Below are 24,019 nucleotides of genomic sequence, written 5' to 3'. Positions count from 1 at the left end.
TTATTCAGGTTGTTCAGAAATCATTACCTTAGCTGTATTTGGAAAAAACTTTTTTTATTTTTTGGTCCTCAATGTTCTTCTTGTTCGTACTTGTTTTAGCCTTTTCAACTTTTTTTTTCGAGCGTCACTGAGGACTCTTTTGTAGACAAAATGTGCGTCCGACGACAATACAAAATGTCTATATCTCTAATGAGCTTATTATGGTCCGATTTAAGCTGGAAATAAATATTTTGACCTCATCCGATTTCCCAGAGGTGTACATATGTGTTGTTGTTTTACATTTCGTTGTCAATATTTACGAAAATTCGCCTTTGAAATTATTCAAGAGCAAAATTACCTTTCATTTTTTTTATTATCATATTAAAAATAGAGTAAATCATTATCAGTTATGAGATTCATACAATGAAATTCAGATTTGAATGTTACAAGACATTCTGCTATAGGTGTTAAAGCAAACACATAAAATGTGACACCACGATTGTACAGTTTTGTTGTTGTCAGTCTGGATTAAACTGTAATATCAATTGCCAGAAAAATATGGTTAGTACTACCAAATGACATGAATATTTTTTTTTTACTATAAACCTGAATTTCATAACTTATTAACATACATGTATTTATGGAATTTGTTTACACTGTTTATATCACCATTTGATACTATTTGGTACAAAAATGTATTCCAAAGATAAGTATAAAAAATATATCTTAAGAATTCAACAAAATTTATAATCACATTTTATGTTTTGGAATACATATTGGTTGGGATGTGTGCTATTTTGATGGACCATATATTGATAAAAAGTTCTTTTTCGTCGTCCATTGAACTCATCCAAATATATGAGATATGCCCGGAGTTGTTGGGGGAGGGTGAATAATATTGAGTATCCATTTTACGTAAGTCGATACTTCAGTATAAACACCCGGCTTATTCATACGGCCACACCCATCTCCCCAGGATACAACCCCTACTATAGTCCATTGATTATTTCGTCTGCACATTAATGGTCCTCCGGAATCACCCTACAATAGAAGTTCTATATAATCAGCAACACAATATTTTGTAATCATTGCAATCTTTTTATTTCAAATTTTGTTTTTATTAACATTACATAATAAGTATGTACTACTGGATTATAAATTTGTTGATGTCTCAGTGTTAAACAAACACGATACATTTACCATTCTGATATAGTATTGTTGTCGTATGTTCGTGTATATTTGTATTAATAGCCGGATCTTAAAAGTGGTAACACCTCTGATTGCATGAGTTGAACAGGAATTGTTGACATTACGCAGCACTCGAGATTTGACTCAGGTTAAAGCGATGTATGTGTCGTTCAATCTAGTTCTTTTTTACAATTTTAGTTTGACTGTTTATCGTCTGCTAATCTTTGTTTCTTGCAGACGTAGTGTTGGTTTTTTTTTGTGATATTGTAAACCATAATTAAATCTTCTCATCATTTTTAATTTTGCCTTGAGCAATAATTTCTTGCATACTAATTTTGATCTCCAGTAATTACAAAAAAAACCTCTCTTCTTTCTCCTACCTGGCATGCATCTTTTCCTCCCATCTCGTATCCTGCACATATCATACCGGGGGGTAAGGTCGACCCATATTTACTTCGACAATCAGAATATGAAAATATTGGAACTCTTATTTGCTGCATTATGCTTTTATTGCCTGTACCTAAAATATAAATTCAGATGAGAATAAATTGTCGTTAACGAATACAAAAATAATCACTGGACATTTATCATATAAAATAAAATAGGTGGATAACACAGAAACTGTCACATACAGAGTCAACATAGTTCTGATCGTATACGTACCTCTAGTATCTCCCCATCCAGTCACATAACAGAAATCACTTCCATTAAATGGACGTGTGTCTGTACCTGGTAAACAAATATTCTGCACGTATCTTGTTGTTATGGCTGGTCTATCCAACTTGATCAATGCTATATCAGCTGGATGTCTTCCAATTCTATACCAGTTGTGTTTAATTAGCTGTTTGATGCTAAATTCCTGTTCTTGACTTTCATTAACATCCTTATTATAGTCCCCTAGTCTGACACGGACACTCGACACATCTTTTAATCTACAATAAGTGTAAAACAGTTAATTAAAATCACACACAAATTTATTAATTCTTTTACATTAGTCTTTTAACTTGTTATATTTATCAAGAATTTTCCCCCCTTTCAAACAGCATGACTTATCACTAAATACGACTTTAAACATGAAACGTATGACAGTTGCCACTGCTTCAAAGCAACAACTGCTCACCAAAAAAATGGACATCGGAGGTCATATGTTGTTTTATTTGTTTGATTATTGTTTTTTCGTCTTGAAAATTAACTTTTCGCAATTTTTATTTTAATTGGGTAAGTGAAGAGACAAATTAGATGTTCCGATGATTGAGTTTAGATACAATGCATATGGTGACATGTGACAACTTATCGTCGATTATGACTGAAAGTTTTAACATGTGTAAATCGACTGATGTTACTTTTCGAACACTAAACGAATGAATTTGATCTAGGATACAACATTAATGTAATATTAATAAGGTTAAAAATACTACTTTAACCTCGGACATAACAAAACTTAGATTTTATTAAAAACGACTATAGATGTTCCACGCGAGAAATAGATTACTTTTCTACCTCATGCATAGATAACCTTAGCTGTATTTGGCAAAACTATTAAGAATTTTGGTCCGCAATGCTCTTCAACTTCGTACTTTATTTGGCCTTTTCAACTTTTTTTTTAGGTTCGAGCGTCACTGATGAGTCTTTTGAAGACGAAACGCGCGTCTGACGTATATACAAAATTTAGTCCTGGTATCTATGATGGGTTTATTTACTTTAGATGCATTTTTCAAAAACCTTTCGACAATTTAAGTCCTAAATGCTCTTCACCCTTAAGGTAGATGGGGTGTCTAAATTATAATCCATATTTTTTAATACTTTGCCAAAATGTAGTTTATATAATGCTTTATAAAAATCATAATAAAAAGAATGGGTCACCGGGCTACTTTTTACGCTACACGGTTTTCAAAATTGACAAATTTTGGTTAGATTATGCATGGAAAACCCAATTTTCTGCAATAAAGCATAAACTATATCATAGTAATTTTGAGATAATATACGAGAAGATGGCTTTAATAGTATGCTAACAGTTAAAAAAAAAAGGGGTCACCGGACCCGTTTTCTTGCTACATTTTAAAGTAGGTAAATTCCTAACACATTCTATAGTAAAAGTACCTTAATCTGAATTATCTGCCCTTGCATTTGAGTTGCCGCCCCTTATGTGGCAATATTGGAAAAAATTTGATCAAACAAATGTTTTCTGTTTTTTGTACAATACAACCATAAAAATAAAAAAACATGTCATTTTCTATATCGAAATAGAAGTTCTTACACATGAATTACCTAGTACTCTAAAAATTTGCACATTCTATTAAAGATCTGGACCTTGTTTTCTGTTATTTTCAAATCCAAGATGGAGGAAGACACCCTATCTACCTTAATTTGATCTTTTCAACTTTTCATATTTGAGCGTCACTAGTGAGTCTTTTGCAGACAAAACTAGCATCTGGCGTAAAAATTCAATCTTGGTATCTTTGATGACTTTATTTATAGTGTGTACCTATCGAAGCAGTGTGCAGCTGTCAGAACCCACTGATTTTCTATCAATGTTCCTCCACAGTAGGGTTCTTCTATCCCTGTGGGTAAAATTAACAAAATTGACGCTTGCCAAGGCCAGCTTCCTCTTGTAACTGCCTGTCCTCCAACGATCCGATAACTTCTTTCTAGTATTGGGAAAAATTGATACCCACAACCTTCAAAGAATATGCATTAGACAATTTTATTTGATTTACATAAAATGGTCAAAAAGTCAGTAATTAATATTGCTGAAAAAAGATGTTATCATTATTTTCAAATAACATAATATATAAGTTTATGTCATACATATTTTGGAGAATAACAATGGATTTTTAAGATTTCCTCAAATAAGAACTTGTTTTGTATTTTTGCGGAGGAGATTCCTTTCACCTTTCTTATAATGATTTTTTACAATAAGATGGTACATACAACGTACAAAACAGTTAAAAATTGAAAACAAAACGTTTAATAATTTACTGCACAGAATTATCAATATAATTACAATTTAAAAATTTGCATTTTTGTCAGCAATATGGTATTCCTAAATCTTTGAAAACATTTTTGTATTAGTTGGGTATTTATTTCAATTGTTCATTTACATTGTAAAAGATGTTTTTATACTTAATTTGAATGTAATATGTGTTGCTGGACAATAAGCACATTATTATGCAATCAATCAATTTTTCATTTTCACCTTGTTTTTATTCAAAGAAAAATATGGTTTATCATTGTTAACTTTTTATGCCATATATATATGATATATTTTTATTAGATTATGTATAATAATTCAATTTCATTGTTTGTTCATGTTGGTTATAATTTGCATGTACATTAAAGATATAAAAAATATTTCAAACATGAAAGTGGTTGTTAATTTCTTTGTTAAATGACTTTATTTTCTATTTCAGCTTCAAAATTCAAATTATACCTTTTTTTAAATAAACTTAACACATAATTTATTAAATAAGACACAATTAAGAATCATTGATGAGTATTTACTATTAATACATTTGGCCAACAATTATCACTTCAAAATCAGGTTAACAAAACATGTGGTTTCTGTCAACTTGCAAATTTTAATTGAAATGACAGTTTAATTTGTATTTATGGTATTTTCTAAGTGATGCAGATGATAAGCCCAACATCATTTTGATGTGTTTTCTCGGGCATAGATGCTGGACTGTGCATCCGAGACGCTTTTCTGGATTTACCTTCATCAGGAACGCTCAAAGCCAAACATTTAAAATCTGAAGATGTACAAGAACCTGTTCCTAACTGTATATTGATATATATATCATTCGAGTCAAGCTTATATATACACTGTAATAAACATTCAAGACGAACCCAAATAACAAAAAAATAATTCGTATGTCTGTAAAGGTTACATGAAAATCCAAACGATAGCTATTGAAAGTGTCTTAGATTGACAATGACAATAAATGAGAGGACTTGTTGTTGACTGTCGATTTATTGTTTGTTTTACAAAATTCAACCGATAAGTTATAAGGTGTGTAGAAAGATGTCTCAAAACAAATGTTTATGAAACCTGCATATTTTATTAGAATAGTGGACATATCATTAGTTATGTTTATCATGAATTCTTCCATAATATTAGTATTTGATGATAGCTACGCTTAAATAAATTTAGTATACAGCAGAAAACATTTATACCTGGCTGACAAGCAATCCAGACATCTTCCTTGTGCACACAGTCATTGGTTCCAAATCTGAAAATGGGGATTCAAATAATTTAGACAACAAATTGCATTTGCTTTGTAACATTTTACACGAAAATCAATGGGTCACAAAAAGGCCACAAATTTGTTTGTACAATTGCCCAAAGACTTAATTACGACAAGTCTGCAAAGTTAGAAATAATTAATTTAACAGATATTTACTATTAATACCATACGTATTCCTTAAATGACATTAAAACTAATAAAGAGGTTTCAGGTTTGGCACATACACATGAATATATTCTAGACTCTCCTTCTGGTATCTTTCGCCCCTCTGTTTTAAACTATCATAATGGTTATATTTCTAATTCCATCCTTTACTAAGTTGAAATAATAATCGTTAGATATACAAGAAGATGAAAGGAAGTGAAATATCAATCGTTAAGATCAGAAATGTATGTTAAATATCAATCGTTAAGATCAGAAATGTATGTTAAGTATGTTAAAATTTACGGAGAAGGATAAATAATTATTATTAGCACCAGCTTTGCAAAAGGTCACGAGTTATCCCTCCTGATAACTATTTCTTCACTACAACTTTAAGCTGTACCGATTTCCTAATATGTATCCTGGATTTATAGATCATCTTGCATCAGACTAGACATTGAATCGTACATTATAACTGCTTCGCAATTATAAAAAAGAAGATGTGGTATGATTACCAATGAGACAACTCTCCACAAGAGACCAAAATGACAGAAATTAACAACTATAGGTCAACGTACGGCCTTCAACAATGAGCAAAGCTCATACCGTATAGTCAGCTGTAACAGTCCCGAAGCATTTTAGCGGCCATTTACATTGTATGTTAATGAGGTGACAACGAGAATTTATTTATTCCAGATATTTCAGAAAAAGGTTAATACTTACGGATTTCCAATACAATCAAATATCGAATTTTCACTTCCGTTACACTTTACGTTATCCATCCAGATTTGACCACTTCTCAACGTCGGTAGACTTCGATAAGGATATACAGCTGAGCTAAATTTAATTAAAAAAAGCCAATGTATTATATAAAGAATGTTACGGGTGATTTTAAAACAAAACAAAATGATGTTATAGGTCAGAGAATTATTATTTAACAATCGAAGACAGTTTGCTATTATCTAAGATTTTGCAGATCCTTAAATGGTTTTTTTTTCAGAAATTTCGCGGAAATATAAATCAATATCAACAATAGAAGATGTCTATATATTATCTTAATCTGCGTCGGTCAAAGCAAGTAGTGAATAAACCCTTCATGATTATCAAAGATTTGTCCACATCACTAAATGAAAATTAACTACATGTATATGACAAAATACAATCATGGCGTGGTCCTGACTAAAAATATGACTGAAATAAGCATGAGCACATGTGTTGGTATTATATTTGCTTTTGAAGGTACCCCCACTCCCCACCCCCACTTTTATGGTGCATTTTCGTATCGTGCTTGTAAAGTTTAAATATACAATGCCGTTCTGCATTATCGTATAGTTCTTATGAAATCTAAAAAAAACAATGTCGTTGTAAATATTCGTAAATAGTATGTTTTCTATTGAATAGGCTTTACCAAAAAAATCCACTTGGTAAAAAGTTGACAATTTACTTACAGAAAACCCAGTTGTCTACACACAACATTTGCTGATCTTCTTCTAAACCCATCATCACAAACTGTTCCCCAAACATTACCATATTTAACTTCCAATCGTCCAGAAAATGGCAATTTACCAACTAGACGAACTTCAGTTTTCTCAGAAGGGTAAAAGTTATGTGCTGTAACATAAATATCGCTCGCATATATTTATACTATTTAGGATTCCTATATTGTTTGGTAAAAACGGAATCCCATTAGGGTCTCCCAAACATTTATTTAAATCATGCTTTTGTGAGTTTCTTAAATACTTTCATATATATATATATATATATCATTTCTGTTTGTATGGTTTAATTTTCATAATGTAAAAAATAAATTAAGTATAATTCAAACAAAAATTATAATTTTATGTAAATTGCTGTTGAATAACCCGAAGAATAATTAGAAACCTTAAATGAGAAATAAGACGAACAAGAACACGGTAAACAAAATAATTGTACAAAAAAAAGGTCTCCAAATTGAACAGCATGTATGTAAATCCACTCGAACTGGATGATACCACATTCAGATATCAGTCAGGTCCAAGAGATTATGTCTTAGTTGGTCCCTAAAAAGGAAGCCCGCATTATTAATCTAAACAGAAACTTATAGATTTTTATTTTCTTTAAAATTTTAGCTTTTTGTATTGATCCGCGAAAAAGAATAATTCGAATTGTGTAATTGATAATTCTAACTTATCAGACGTAATTTTCAGCATTTATATCATCCATCAAATTAAATGTTTGCACTCGTATTTTTTGTTCTTTTCTACAGTTCTGTTGAAAGTTAAAACGTCTATGAAAACTTGGTGACTAAAATGAAATCCTATACCAAAATTTGCTTCAAACAAGTTTTTTTAAAGACGTTCTGAAATCCTTAGACTTTATTTAGGTTCAACAACTGAGAGAATTGTGTTGTGTAATCATATGAATGCTTCAAATGCTCGATTTCCTCTATCTGGTTATAATTTTAACTAATTTTGGAAAATATTTTTCAATTACGTGCAGTGCTTTACCCTTACCTTAACTTTAATTTTTTCTAGTCAAAATCATCCTATATTTAATTCTGTACGATACCTGTTTTCTTCTTCTTGTACTAGGGATTGATATATAGGACATGATAAGAACCCACTTTACAAACCAATTGTTTTAGTAGATAGTCGCAATGGTAACAAAGTAAACTCACAGAAAAGGCAGTATTAATTGACCTCTTCTTCAAAAGAGGGGCGAAAGATACTAGAGGGACAGCCAAACTCATAGATCGAAAATGAACTGACAACGCCAGGGCTAAACAGATAAGAAGAACAGACAAATAATAGTACACAAGTCACAGCATAGAAAACTAAAGACTAAGCAACACGAACCCCATCAAAAACTGGGGTTGATCTCAGGTGCTCCGAAACGGTAAGTAGATTCTGCTCCAAATGTGGCACCCGTCGTCTTCTAATTGTCCTCTACTTATTTAAGTATACATTGCCACATATATTTATTTGCATACTTACGTACGCAATTTTGTTCATCTTCATTGTTACCACAATGGTTTCGTCCATCACATCGCCAATATTCAGGTATACAGATATTCTTACTCTTACATAAAAACTGATTTGATAGACAAGGTTGTCGGTCTGAGAAAAAAACCAAGATAGATAAATATAAGGCTAAACAAATTAAAAATGGTGGGAAAATGGCCAACACTTATGAGTAATAGATTTTTTTAGTTGTTCTGTTGTTTGTCATGGCATGATATTTTCTGTTTCGTAAAAATGGTGATATTCAAGGTTATGTGTGATTTGAGCAAGGTTATGTGCAAACCTTCCAACTGGCATGTCAGTAATCGTCTATTGTTTTATATATGTTACAGTGAATCTGTGAAATCAGTGATTTTACAAAATCCCTGATTGTCCAAATACACTGTAACATATATACTACTGTACTCTATTTGCCAATTGATAGTTTGAGTCGAATTATAATAACGTGACAAATATTTTGTTTAAGTTTTTTTAATTTCAGAATAAGGTGTAGATACACAAACAGAATATAATCATTGACGATCATACCCATTAACTGATATTTACTTGTTTTTGTCGAGATAATGTATTTGTTGTTAACATTTTATACCTGCATCTGGTCTTTGTGAAGGTAGTGCGCATGTGACAACTGCGGGAGTTTTCGATCTACAATGAATTCTGGTTGGGTCTGAAACGGAAAGCAATAATGTTGGAAAAGAAATGGTTTATATACATATCATTTAAAATGATATCATTAATTCTTTTTTTACATTTTTCTTATTAAACCTTAAAATCTTATGGTGTTTGAGAAGGTTAACCAAACTTTACCAAGGATTAGCAAGTACATTAGACTATTCGAAAATCAATTTTGAACTCCTTTCAATCTATCAACTGTAAACATGTGCATGTGTATAGAGACAGACTAATGTTAATTAAGAAAATGTGGAATGAGTGGATTTTTACAGTACGTTATTCAACAATGAACATAACCCATTCCGAATAGTTAACCACGGTATTAAAAAACGTATGACAACGTTTCATAAAGACAAAACCGAATGCAAGAAGCAAATATGCACTAGTATACACCATTAAGTGATAGTCGACATGATATAATAAATAAATAATGTGTTCATCAGAAGTGACATACAAGTTTAACTTATATATAAATAAACTCTTCAAAAATATATAATTGTGTACGCGAGAAACGCTTATTGTGTACAAAAGACCCATCAGTCCTGCACGAATCAAATTTTTCACGAAGCTGAAGAGCACTGAGGACCAAAAACTACAAAAGGTTTTATCAAATGCAGCTAGATTTTGTTTTCCTGAGAAAACCCTCAGCCTTCCGACAATTTCATAGTAGTTTATGATTTGACCATTTTTTTGTTTTGAGGATGTTCAGATAATACGTCCAATATGCGTTTCATTTCTTTTGTGTGTTTTTCTGCTTTAAACCGATTTCATGAGTTAATCCCTTTTCAAATCATTTTTATAGTTTGTTCTTATATTGTACTGTTACATCACTAAACAATGTGTGTGTGCGAAGCTTTGGTGCCAGTAGTATAATTTAACCAAGCCACATTATGTATGTGCCTGTCTAAAGGCAAGAGCATGTAATACAGTGATTGTCGTTTGTTGCTGTATCATATTTAGTTTTCGCATTTAAATTGGTTAACATTTCGGGGCCTTTTATAGCTGACTATTCAGATAATGTTCTGCTAATTGTTGGAAGGTCGTACGGTGAGCTTCAGTGGTTAACTGCTACATGTCATTTTTATTCTGGTGGAGAAAGAGTTGTCTAATTGGCATTCATACAACATCTTCTCATATCAATAATATTAGAGTTATCTCGCTTCCGATAAAAAAGAAATCGTGGAATAGGAATATTGCTAAAATTTGAATTTTCATGCATATAAATAACAAACATAAAATATCAATTATTCTCCTCTATTCATTCACATTTTTGTCAACCTGTCTTTTTCAAGTTTCGTAATCAATATGGCATAATATACTAAACATCTTACCATTTATGCTTTTGCAATCAATTTTGTTTGTTTCTGATCCATGGCATAGTTCAATAAGCAACTCACATTTTATGCTTTTGCAATCCATTTTGTGTGTTTCTGATCCATGGCATAATACAATAATCAACTCACATTTTATGCTTTTGCACTCCATTATGTTTGTTTCTGATTCATGGCGTAATACAATAAGCTACTCACCTTTTATGCTTTTGCACTCCATTATGTTTGTTTCTGATCCATGGCGTAATACAATAAGCAACTTACCTTTTATGCTTTTGCAATCCTTTATGTTTGTTTCTGATCCATGACATAATACAATAAGCAACTCGCCTTTTATGCTTTGCAATCCATTATGTTTGTTTCTGATCCATGGCCTAATACAATAAGCAACTCACCTTTTATGCTTTTGCAATCCATTATGTTTGTTTCTGATCCATGGCAAAATACAATAAGCAACTCACCTTTTCTGCTTTTGCACTCCATTATGTTTGTTTCTGATCCATAGCAAAATACAATAAGCAACTCACCTTTTATGCTTTTGCACTCCATTATGTTTGTTTCTGATCCATGGCGTAATACAATAAGCAACTCACCTTTTATGCTTTTGCAATCCATTATGTTTGTTTCTGATCCATGGCGTAATACAATAAGCAACTCACCTTTGATGCTTTTGCAATCCATTATGTTTGTTTCTGATCCATGGTGTAATACAATAAGCAACTCACCTTTTATGCTTTTGCAATCCATTATATTTGTTTCTGATCCATGGTGTAATAGAATAAGCAACTCACTTTTTATGCTTTTGCAATCCATTATGTTTGTTTCTGATCCATTGCATAATACAATAAGCAACTCACCTTTTATGCTTTTGCAATCCATTATATTTGTTTCTGATCCATTGCAGTTTACATTGCTCAGTAAAACAGGATGTCGATCCATTGATATGTTGTTCTACAAATAAAATATAAAACTATCTTTCAAGGCTTTATTTCCATACTATGTCAATTCGTGTAAAATTTTCAATTGGATTTAAAAACAACGGAACGCATCTCAGATATACAGGGACACATTAGTTTAAGCAAAAATAAAATATATTCTGTTATACCACTGTTATAAATCAATACGCGTCAGTACAATATGTATTAACCTATTTTTGTATCGTCTTTTGATTATTTTATGTTTGTGCTGTTGTTATTTTTTTACAAATATTATTTTATACTTTGAAGAACTGATGCCGTATTGAATTTTCCAAACGATCCGAATTCATTGATTAATGCATAAAATTATCGAATTTTCGTAAAACTGACTAAGCAATTTACTACATTATTTCTTCTTTTATTTCCAATATGAATTCCTTTTCTTTCTCTGAAAATATGCGATAATGGTTTTGATCATTTTTGAAGACCGTATGATGACCCATGACTACGTGCATATACAGTCATTTAGATAAGGGTATACAGCTTTTTCATTGTCAATATACCACATCTCCTTATTGTTATATAATGTCCTCAGTCCCATATTCTCTTACTCCTGTCCACCCTTCGTGTAATGATTAAATACTTGTGAGAATAAGTATTTCCCTTCTGATCTAGATCAATGAAATAACATTTGATACTGTAGAAAATGCAAAGTAAAACTGTTATTATGAAATCGTTTCTTCCTTTGAGTATTATGTAGGGGTAAGTTTTTGTATTCTTGTCTTTCATTTTTGCTAATGTGCTTTGTCTATATGTTTTTCTATGCTTCTTTGTTTGTATTCATAGTGATTTTAAAAGATTATAACAAAATGTTGACTGCTTTACCCCTATTTATGAGGTTTTTACCTATAATGTCTGTTTGTTTTATTCACACATCATTGTCAATATATTTTATGCGACTGGCATTCAAGTGATAAGTTTAGGTAGCTATAAAATCAGGTTTAATTCACCATTTTTCACTTAACAACATGCCTGTTACTACTTACTTACTTATCCTCTTCGTGCGCATTTGCACATGAGACCACCACAAAAAAATGCCTGTACCAAGTCAATAATATGACAGTTGTTATCAATTCGTTTGATGTGTTTAAGCCTTTGATTTTGCCATTTGATTAGTGACTTTCCGTTTTGAATTTTCTCGAAGTTTAGAATTTTTGAGATTTTACTTTTTGTTCAAATATCGGAAACCCTACAGCTAAAAAACTGTCATTTAGCATCGTCATGTATAGTATACGCAAATCACAAAGAATAAATAATAACTTTTTGAAAAGCAAATTAAATTTCCATCCAAAGTCATAAAACCTGTATAAATATATATATATATATTAAAATAAAAGAAGATGTGGTATGATTGTCAATGAGACAACTCATCACAAGAGACAAAATGACACAGACATTAACAACTATAGGTCACCGCCAACACGGTCTATCAGGATTACCTTTGTTTGATTGTCAAGTGCACCACTGAAGCCTAACTGTCGACATGCTACAGTGGCATCTCTAATAGACCATCTCGTGCTGCAGATCTGTCCCCAAGTTCCATTGATTTTCACCAACACTCGCCCAGTATTTGATTTTCCTCGTAAACTAATGTAGTTCCTATATCCTATTAAATAGTCCAAATAATAATAGGATCAGATCTAGAGGTTCATGAATTAAAATTATGATATATGGGCAACTAGATTAAACACTTAAACTGGACTTAAGTAACAAATACAATGATTGGTCAAATGTTATGACTAACTGTGGAGCAGGATAATAATATTTATCCTTTTGGAGCACCTGCTGTTATCCACTTTTTCTTGGGGTTCCTGTTTCTCACTTTCAAGTTTTCTATGTTATGTTAAGTATATATGTACTGTTTGTCTTTTGATCGTTTTTCATTTTTCGCCATATCATTGTCATTTTTATTTTCTACTTATGAGTTTGAAAATCCCTTTGATATCTGGTGTATCTTTTTACTACATAAGGAAAAACAGATGGACACTACACAAAAACAAATAGTTGTGTAAGTCATGAGATGTAGGTTTTATGTTCATCTACCTTCTGTTGCACAAACAAGAAATTGATAAAATTAAAGATTTGGAAATAATCCGAGGTACATATGTATCTTAACCATTTAAATGGTAAACACCAAAACAAAAACACTGACCGATAAAATTAAAAGGCGGACAATTGCGACCCAATTTTTAAACCTCATGGTCGTTGTCAAAAATTGTAATACAGAGAAGAAGAACTTACAGAGGATAAAAAGAAACCCGTAAAATCACTTAACCCCAAATGTTGACTCTGGTTTTTAAGCCACGCGCCCTGTAAATTAAAGAACCATTGAAACAACTCAACGAAAGGTCCGTTTAATAAGCCTTATTGTTATATTGTCATCCATTCATTAATTTGTTCTTGTCCAAAGTATGCATGAAATATTTGTCACTGAAAGTTTGGAAAATTAATCAATCAATTAATATATCCAGTTCACAGAAGACACATCGCCTTTTGTCCGTCTTTTATCTGTGTCGGTTTGTGCCTTTTATTTGTGATGTTGTTACATTGTTATTTGTTGGTTACACTTTATACTGATTCAATTATTATTTTTGTAATTTGTCCTTATAATGGATTAATTTCGGAATGACCATAATTGAATTCATGCATTTGCACTCTAATACATAGTGGGTTTTTTTTATGAAATCTAGGCTCTTATCAATGTTCATTTACCAAGTAATTATTTCGGAATTTATGAGAAGTCTATAAGTGCATTAGGAATAAAGTCAGATAGGATTTCTTAGTGACATTCATCTAACAGTATTTTCTCCGCCCATAATAAGATTTGAACACAATTAATTAAAAACCAATAAATAATCCTACCTTTTACAGAATAAATCTCAAAAACAAAAATTGTAAACAATATAAAAGCAAACTGCATTATGCTGTCACATACAAGCAAGTAGCAAGAAAGAATTTTGATATCTTCAACAGACCAAATATATATAACACTGTTTAATTACAACACCAAATCACCTCTATTGACAAACTTTTGGCCATACTTCTTCTCCCCGACTAAGAAACCCGATAAATTTGTAATGTTATGGACAAACAAATCATTAGATAACAATTTAAGCCTTGGGTGTGATATCACGTTTAACTAGTGAAATGTTCGATTAACGGCCGTGTTTCTTCCGATTAATAAATGAACGTGACGGCCAACCCTGTTTGCACTGCTTGGGTGTTCAAGTGCTTCGATGTCAAAACACAGGACCACACCTGATATCCGTCCACATGACAATTGATGGTAAAGAAGCTCAATAACAAAATAGATTATTTTGAAAAAAGTTTCGCCGATATTATATCATACACGTAAAGAAAGAAAGAAAGCATAACTCCACAACTGCAACAAGTGTATTTCTCCACTCTCAACAGTTTTAAAATTTTAATTAGCCTTGCGCTTTAAATATTAAAATTCAACTGTCTCGAGTAGAGAAATATCGTAATACACGAGTTACAGTGACGGAAAATGTTTCTCTTATGATTTTTATTCCTTCCTTTTCAAAAATTGTAGGAAAGATGTGTACTTTGATGTGACGTCACCAGGCATGCTGATGATCACAATAAGAAAATTCAGAAGAAAACAAGAAAATTTAACGTCACAATTAAATTTCAACCAATGATTTGCTGAGAACAGAATTTTCACTAGTGAGGAGAAATACTTTCTGACACCGGTCAAGAAATGTAAAAATAGCAAAAAAAAAATAGAGAAAGCAAAACACTAACACAAAAAAAAATTGTAAGGGTTCCGCGGAACCCAGTGTCTCGCCTATTTTTGCTGTAAATCACAGGCTCAACAACAATGAGGAAAAAAATCAATAAAAATATTCCTCTTGTTACTTTTTTATTATTGTAATAAAATCTTAGTCCATTTAAAAGTAAATTACAGAAAAATTGGAGTAATCTTTTTACAAACTTTACTTCTGGATACAATCTTATGATCATAAACAAGCTTCTGTCCAAATTTAGTACAAACCCAGGATAGTTTGAGAAAGTTATTAAAATTCTAAAATCTTTAACCACAGAGTGAATGTTTTGTTTCCCCGCAGAAAAAACTAAGTCCATTTATAGTAAAATACGGAAAAAATGGAATTTTATTTTTACAAAATTTACTTCTGGATATTATCTTATGATCATAAAAAAGCTTCTGTCCATGTTTGGTACAAACCCAGGATAGTATGAGAAAGTTATTAAAATTCTAAAAACTTTAACCACAGAGTGAATGTTTTGTTTCCCTGCAGAAAAAACTAAGTCCATTTATAGTAAAATACGGAAAAAATGGAATTTTATTTTTACAAAATTTACTTCTGGATACTATCTTATGATCATAAACAAGCTTCTGTCCATGTTTGGTACAAACCCAGGATAGTATGAGAAAGTTATTAAAATTCTAAAAACTTTAACCACAGAGTGAATGTTTTGTTTCCCCGCAGAAAAAACTAAGTCCATTTATAGTAAAATACGGAAAAAATGGAATTTTATTTTTACAAAATTTACTTCTGGATACTATCTTATGATCATAAGCAAGCCTCTGTCAAAGTTTGGTAGAAATCCAGTTTAGTTTAAGAAAGTTATTAAAATTTCAAAAACTTTAACCACAGAGTGAATATTTGTTGACGCCGCCGACGACGTCGACGACGACGGAATGTAGGATCGCTTAGTCTCGCTTTTTCGACTAAAGTCGAAGGCTCGACAAAAACGGCTTGTATTGTAAGGAAACTTCGTGTAGAGATTTTTCAAGGGAATTGAATATTGTTTACCTATCTGAACTGATCGTTTATATTCATGTCGTACCATCCAAGGATCTCAGATTGTTCTTAAGAGACCTTACGAAATTGATACAATCATCTATCATTTACATCAGACTTTCTGATGTGAAGCCATGTTTAGGCACACAATGTAACAATTAGTTAAATAAAGTCATGAAACGCCCTATATCCTAACAGCCAAAAAAAAATCATATTGTATAAAACGTTATTTTCTAAATTATCTCTTATTCACTGGAACGATGTCTAGTAAGTATGCGCAAGCATATTTAAAACATTTAGGAGTCCGATGTGAAAAGTGCTAATTGCTAAAAACATTTTGATTCAATCGTAAGAAAATGTTTCAAATTTCATTATGAGTTAAATAGACTAAAATGGTAATGTCATTGTTAATGTTTTGTATTTCTGCTGGATACACGAACATTGATCGACTTTTTCTAAGTTAAAAAATTTAATTACATAATGGATAACCTGAATTTGTTGACGTGGGGAAAAAGTACTTAATTGTCAAACAGGGAAATGAATATTGTCAAAGTGCGTTAATTGTCTGGTCTGAGTAATCATATAAAATCATCTGCTAACTTATGTAACTCTTTAATTGCTGTTTTCTTTTAGAAATGATTTTAATTAATTTTACTATTACAGATGTGAATTTTGACAACGACACATCAGATGGAACGACGCCGACGCTATCTAATAGTACGAGTATTTACGATACATATGACTACTTTATACATCCACACTGGAAACAGTTTGGCCCAATCCCTGACCACTGGCATTATATGGTGGGGATATACATAACCATTGTAGGGATTACCGGAATAGTTGGAAATTCAATAGTCATATGGATTTTCAGCACGTAAGTTAATTAAATATATTTCTCCAATTATCCTCTTCCTAATACCTAAATAAACTCATCATAGATTCCAGGACCAAATTTTGTATAAGTGACTCGTAGCGTTGTGAATTGTTTTCATTTTAACTTCATGCCGATCTTTAGTTTTGCCATTTTCTCGCAAAAAAGTAAGCCTGACTTTCAAAATATTTCATCTGAAATATCATCTCATCCTTTTCGACAGTTCTCTAATAGACAATTACATATATCAGTCCTCTTGAGTTAAGATTCCTCGTAGCTCATTGTATGCAGTTTACGAATACGTTCACTATGCCCGTGTCTGTGGTGCGGTTTTTAATATCAATGATCATAATCTATCATGTATTTCAATTGTTAAGTCGGTTAAATAAATACGCTGTCACAGTCTCTCAGCCTTTGTCTTTTTGTTTGATGTCTGCTTTGTATCTATCTGATGAGTTTATCCCTTTCCAACTGATTTTCAAAGTTTGTTCTCATGTTGTACTGTTACACCACTGTCTCGGGTAACGGAAGGGACAAGCGTTCACAAATAGATCCAACCCCGGGACATTCGTTCTGAAAAATTGAGAATGGAAATGGTGAATTTGTCAAAGCGCCAAAAACCCGACCATAGAACAAACAACAGCCGAATGCCACCAATAGTTCTTCAATGTAGAAAGAAACTAACGCGTCCTTCAGATGGCCCCTAAACAAATAAGTATACTTGTTCAGTGATAATGGACTCCAAACTAAACTCCGATTTATACACAAGAAACTAAAATTAAAAATCATATAATACTAACAAAGACCAGAGGCTCGTGACTTGGGACAGGCGCAAGATTGCGGCGGGGCTTAACATGTTTTTTGAGATTTAAACGAAATAAAAAAAAGCAAAGCAAACTAGTATTCATGGTTTTGTTCATCAATTTACAGTTTGCAAACAGTTCTTCTTAAACCCATGTGCTGAGATCGTCTTAAACTTGCAATATGGTAAATTTTGTTTGCTCTGTGTTGAAGGTCTCAATGCTACTTTAAGGAGAACCATATCCATAAAAAAGATGTTCTTTTTCCTTTTTGTGTTTTTGCTGTTCATATACATATTTTGTGTCATCGATGCATACCCTATATCTTTATATTCTTCTAATAAACCAACAAACACAACCAACACAACAACCAATACTAACACAAAATGAAACAAACATTAATTTAACATTGTATCAGCTGATGTGCATATTTTTTAACCACTTTATACCTTTTTTATTCATATGTGCGTATGTTTATTCTGTCGCTCTTTTACCACCAAAAATGTTAAAACCAAATCTCGAATCCGTTAAAATATGTTTATGACGAAACTACCTCCCTCTCGTGAACATATTACGTTAGTAATCTACACACGTTGATAGGACCAAAGTTATTACATCTAATGTAACAAGGCGCCGTATCATGCATATACTACATGAGGACGTCGCATTTTTCTCAGTAAATATGTTACATTTGACCTGATTTATACTCTTCTAAGACTTTCAGTGAAGTACGGTAGATTCTTATAAACAATCATCCATTATAATGCAGTATCAGTAATTTATGGACAATCTAAATATATATTTCAGGACTAAGCAGCTAAAGACACCCTCCAATATGCTGATAATAAATTTAGCCCTGAGCGACTTTACATTCTCTCTAGTTAATGGTTTCCCGTTACTAACCATATCAGCCTTCAATAAAAAGTGGATGTGGGGTGACGTAGGTAGGAATTAAAATAATTAAAACATGAGTAAGAACTGATCAGTGAAACACAAGAACAAACATGAAACACGTTTTGACCTTTCAAAATGGTTTAACATGACCTAAAAGTCTTTTATCTCCATTGAAAAGGCGTAATATCTAAACACATGGTAAGACACCAGCAAACATAGTCTTTATCATTACATCAAAACCCAACAGTTTGCAAGTAAGTATACCAATTGCACACTTCTTTATTTCTTATTTTCATAAAGAACAGTTGGGACAATCTACTGATGTCAACGAAACACACACGAACAGACATATATATAACTCAAAAGGACTGAAATGTAGCATAAACGTCTGCCCTCAACCTGGCTTGATTACAGATAAGTTAGTGTAAATGTTACTACAGAAAGAGGAAAGCAAAAACAAAGAATTAACAAAAAATAAACTAATCACTGTTTTTCTTTCCTTTTTGTGAAGGTATGTTTTATTTCTTTGTTTGTGATAACTTGCGACCTACATACTTTAAAGAACATTCTAAATCATCACGCACTTGTTCTCAATATTTATAGTTTAATCTTAACTGAACTAGTGTAGATCTACAACATATATGTATATCATCAATTCATCTATTTATTTTATTTCAGCTTGCCAGTTTTACGGTTTTATCGGTGGCTTGTTCGGCCTGATGTCCATCAATACACTGGCTGCTATATCTATTGACAGATACATTAATATAGCTTACCCTCTAACGTCTGTTAGATTCATGACCAAGAAAAATGCGCTCATGATGATTGGTATAGTTTGGATCTGGTCGCTTATTTGGGCTGTTCCGCCTATATTTGGATGGGGAGCATATATACCAGAAGGCTTTCAAACGTCTTGTACATTTGATTACCTAACCAGATCTGTAAACAATCGTTCTTACATTTTCGGTATGTACATTGGGGACTTTGCACTTCCGCTTGTTATAATTATCGCTTGTTATGTATTGATAATACAAGCAATCCGAAATCATGAAAAAGAAATGATAATAATGGCAAAGAAACTGAAAGCAGATGATATTCGAAAGAACCAAGAGAAAACAAGAGCTGAAGTCAGAATAGCAAAAATAGCAATGGGTATTTTCCTTCTCTATATGCTATCATGGAGTCCTTATGCAACTATTGCATTAATTGGCCAATTTGGACCAACGAATTGGGTCACTCCTTTGCTTTCCGAACTTCCCGTTTTGTTAGCAAAAGCATGTGCTATGCACAATCCTATTGTTTATGCATTCAGTCATCCAAAATTTAGAGAGGCATTGTCTAAGCGAGTCCCTTGGCTATCGTGTTGTTTTAAACCTCCGAAGAAATCAGTGAAATCAACGACTGGATCTGTCACGCGAGCACCGAAAAAACGTCAGGCTAGTCGAGTTACAAGTGCAGATACGGCAGAACCACGTGACAGTATCAGTGAAGCGTCTAGTTGTGTAAGCAATCTTGATGATTCGGTGTTTGGTCCATCTGTCCAAATGAACCGAACCATCTCAGAAATGGTACCAAATGGTGATTATGGCGATGTTGTACGTGAACTGGTACGTGCATTAGTAGGTGTTGCTTGTCAACAACCATTCCTTCAACCTATCTACATGTCAAATATGTCTAGTCCGACTGGAGAAAATGTGGGTTCTCAAAATCAAGCTTTTACTCCGACTGGAGAAACTATAGGTTCTCCAAATCAAGCTTTTAGGGCATCACAGAGCGATATTTCTTCATATTTAACCAATTTAATGACTGCCAGGAACCAAAGTGGAGATGTAAATACTGACCAAAGTAGGGCACCAATAGCACAAATTGACGAAGCATTTAAACTTTTAAAAGATGACAGCAAAACTGACCTCCTTGAAAGCAGTGCTTTATAATGAATTAGTCTGAATAACTGAATTTCTACATTCGAATAATAGAATCATTTAAAAGAAAACTATAGTAGTTTATATAAAATGTATTGGTGTTATAAAGTGAGTTTCGTGTTTAGTATGAAAAATATTCTCACGAATCGTTTTAGAAATATAATGATGACTATGTTGTGCGAAAGACGCATTAGTTTGAACCACCGAGTGTTGTTAATATTCTATATCATTAGCAAAGGTCATAGTCAGGAAAACGTGAAAACAAATTCTTTCATTTGAATTCTAATTCCATAGTCATCGATTCAATAATGGTTCATTTCTTTATTTGATTTTTTAAATTTTAGTCATTTATATACAAGCAAGTTTTTAAATCGTACGCGTATTCCTGTGATACAAGCACAAGTTGTGATAAAATTTAGGCTCTAATGTCTTAATTTTCTACTAAAAAGTGCTTAAGAGGTAAAATTACAACAAAAGACATACATCTCATACTGAGCATCTCTAGTTTTCATTTAACCACATTCCAGCGTGTACTTCATGAACTGTGTATTAGTATAGTTCATACTTTATTCATGAGGTTCTATAACGTAATGGAATTTCCTTTATGAATAAAGAAAAGTTTATAACTCTCTAGAAATTTATATTATTAGCATTGAAACAAATCCTCTATCGGAAATTTAAGCCATCTCCTCAACACGTCGTCAACATCGGACGTCATCATGTCTTAGTTAACCTTTATTTTTTGAAAATTGTGTTTAGATGACCACAGTTATACGTCATCTATCATGGTACAATCTCAGTTCAGTTTATGGATATTACACGTTTCACAAATGCAACTTTAAATCCATTATTTCTATTTTAATATTAAGTGTATACTGTTGCATTGAAACAGATCAAACCAACTAACAACTTGTGAAAGAGTAAGGGTAATGAATAAGTATAATTTCTAAGCACTTTATCTGCTGAAATTTAAAGATGGAGACAAAATACACCAAATGAACATTTATAAGACGAAAAGAAACTAACTGTGCTATGACAAAAAAGACATAACCGAAAGGCAAACAACAGTATTCAAAACAAAACATAACAAAAGTACAGACTTAGCAACACATACCCCTCCAAATACTGGGAAAGATGTCAGGTGCTCCGAAAGGATTAGCATATCCTGCTCCACATGTTGAACCCATCGTATTGCTCATATTAAATCATGTATTCATTAATACTTTTATTGGAATCTTTTATACCAAACATATTGTTTTTATACAGTAATACAAGTCGTACAATGTGAGAAAATAGTAATTGAAACCTGGAAATTCAAACATTTGATGTGACAAATTTATCCTTATTTCATTTTATAAAAATCAGGGTGTAAGAATTTAACATTTATATTATTTTCAATCATATATAGACACGAAAAGGCGAAGTCAATAACTCTAAAACGTTTTTGCTGTGGTATAAACAGCTATATGTATAATGCAGATTTAGTTTTACTTGTTTAATAATATATACTAACCTTTTCTCTAATTAAAGGAATTTATTTCAGTTTAATTTTCTATATGTCCATTTAGAGTATTTAAGTTTGACATATTCATTTACCCCTTCCAAATTCCAAGTGCTAATGCGATTCTATTTTTCTTTCTTGGTTTGTATATTTATCATAGATTTAAGACATTTGAACATTGGTTAAAAGTAAAATAACAAATATACCGAACTCTCAGGCAAATGAAAATGGAAAGTCCGAAATCAAATGGTAACTGAAAAGCTCAAAGACATCAAGCAAATTGATAGTAACTGTCATATACCAGACTTATTACGGGCATTTTCTTTTGTAAAAATGGTGGTTTAAACCTTGTTTTATAGCTAGATAAACCTCTCACTTGTATGAATTTTATTCTGCCTTTTCTTTGTAATAACAATTACTCGTTATAACATCGTTGTGTGTTTGTATACATACCATTCGACACAGCAGCTAGCACAATGTACGTTATTTGGTGTAATGATAATAAAAAACAAAAACAAATGTACCTTAGTGTGTCACTTAACATCACATATTTCCTGATAGTTTTCATGAGAAATCAAACAAACTTCATATTATGTAAGTATTTGCATTAAGTAAATTTTAAACTTCCTGTCCTGTACTGCTGTAGCCTAGAGCACATGCATATTGGTATGGAACTTGTTATACAATTTTATGACAAAAAGAAAAGTAACAAAAGTACCGAACACCAATGAAAAATTCAAAACGGAGGGTCCCTTTTCAAACAGCAAAATTAAGAACTCAAACATCATCTCATGTGAAGACTTGGATAGTCACCTTCCTACCTTTCTTTGAAACTTCTCGTTTTTGCGATTTCTCTACTCTGTTTACGATAGAATCACATAATATTATCATACAAAACTTTTCTGGTTATATAATTTAATTGTCTCTTTAAAAATCTGACTGTTTTATATTTTCGTTTTTCGTTTCTAGTATCAAATATACAAAAAAAAACCTGTGTTCATTGATCGGAGCAATTAGTCGTTTGGATGTTACTATATATTATAACAAAATTAAAAATCTGCCAAGAAGTTAATGGAAAAGATATTTAATTCAGAGAAACATTTATTTAGTTTACTTCAAATAAAAGAAGGGCTGCCTTATTTTGATATCGAGCATGCAGGTCTAGTATAGTGACATCTCATTCACAATCAATAAAGGGAAGGAAAAACAACGAGTCGACAATAGGCAGATAATACAACGACAAAAAAATGTAAAGAAAAAAAGAGTCCAGAATCTGAAACAAAAAAACTTTGATTTGTGCAAAACTGTTTTTTCGGGCAAAAGAAATGCAAGACTTTTTTTGAGTGGTATTTGGTGTTTAAATAAACTAAAAATGGTGAACTGGATTACGGTCTAAATACCGATATTCGATAATGTCATACACAATTAAACTGGCTTCGGTAAATATTGGAGAGATAAATCGCCTTTACAATCATGAACACAATTAAAATGTAAAACTAACCTTCAAAAGACCGTATACCTCAGTAGAGGTTGTTAATATACTGTTTCTTTTTTTAAAGCTTGCAAAAACCAAGAATTCCAATAGTTTAGAGAAAGTAATTTCTTCATTTAAAGAGAAGATATTGCAAATTTGGCAGATTTTGAAAAAGTAAGCACTTAAACTACAAAACAATATATCTCAGAGAAAGATAGCAGCTTTACCACGACTTC

At 32.0% G+C, this 24,019-nt stretch overlaps 2 protein-coding genes across 2 annotated transcripts; one reads left to right on the top strand and one right to left on the bottom strand.

The window, feature by feature from the left end:
• Window positions 1-372: 372 nt before the first annotated feature.
• LOC134725601 (neurotrypsin-like) lies at window positions 373-14,580 on the bottom strand. Its single transcript, XM_063589547.1, has 12 exons — window positions 14,394-14,580; window positions 12,971-13,137; window positions 11,412-11,505; window positions 9,141-9,218; window positions 8,525-8,647; window positions 7,001-7,163; window positions 6,276-6,389; window positions 5,341-5,396; window positions 3,653-3,845; window positions 1,831-2,099; window positions 1,548-1,687; window positions 373-1,020 (listed from the first exon to the last, which is right to left on the bottom strand). Exons 1-12 carry the CDS (start codon window positions 14,449-14,451, stop codon window positions 826-828), a joined length of 1,650 nt encoding a protein of 549 aa, XP_063445617.1. The 5' UTR covers window positions 14,452-14,580; the 3' UTR covers window positions 373-825.
• Window positions 14,581-16,932: 2,352 nt separating this feature from the next.
• LOC134727217 (rhodopsin, GQ-coupled-like) lies at window positions 16,933-20,890 on the top strand. The gene is made up of 3 exons (XM_063591597.1): window positions 16,933-17,195; window positions 18,800-18,936; window positions 19,565-20,890. Exons 1-3 carry the CDS (start codon window positions 16,954-16,956, stop codon window positions 20,818-20,820), a joined length of 1,635 nt encoding a protein of 544 aa, XP_063447667.1. The 5' UTR covers window positions 16,933-16,953; the 3' UTR covers window positions 20,821-20,890.
• The last annotated feature ends 3,129 nt before the right edge of the window (window positions 20,891-24,019 follow it).

The sequence above is a fragment of the Mytilus trossulus genome, chromosome 7 (assembly GCF_036588685.1).
Source record: "Mytilus trossulus isolate FHL-02 chromosome 7, PNRI_Mtr1.1.1.hap1, whole genome shotgun sequence".
NCBI classification, from domain to species: Eukaryota; Metazoa; Mollusca; class Bivalvia; order Mytilida; family Mytilidae; genus Mytilus; species Mytilus trossulus.
The sequence above is the reverse complement of the archived record's forward strand: the minus strand, read 5'-3'. Positions and strand labels throughout refer to the sequence as shown.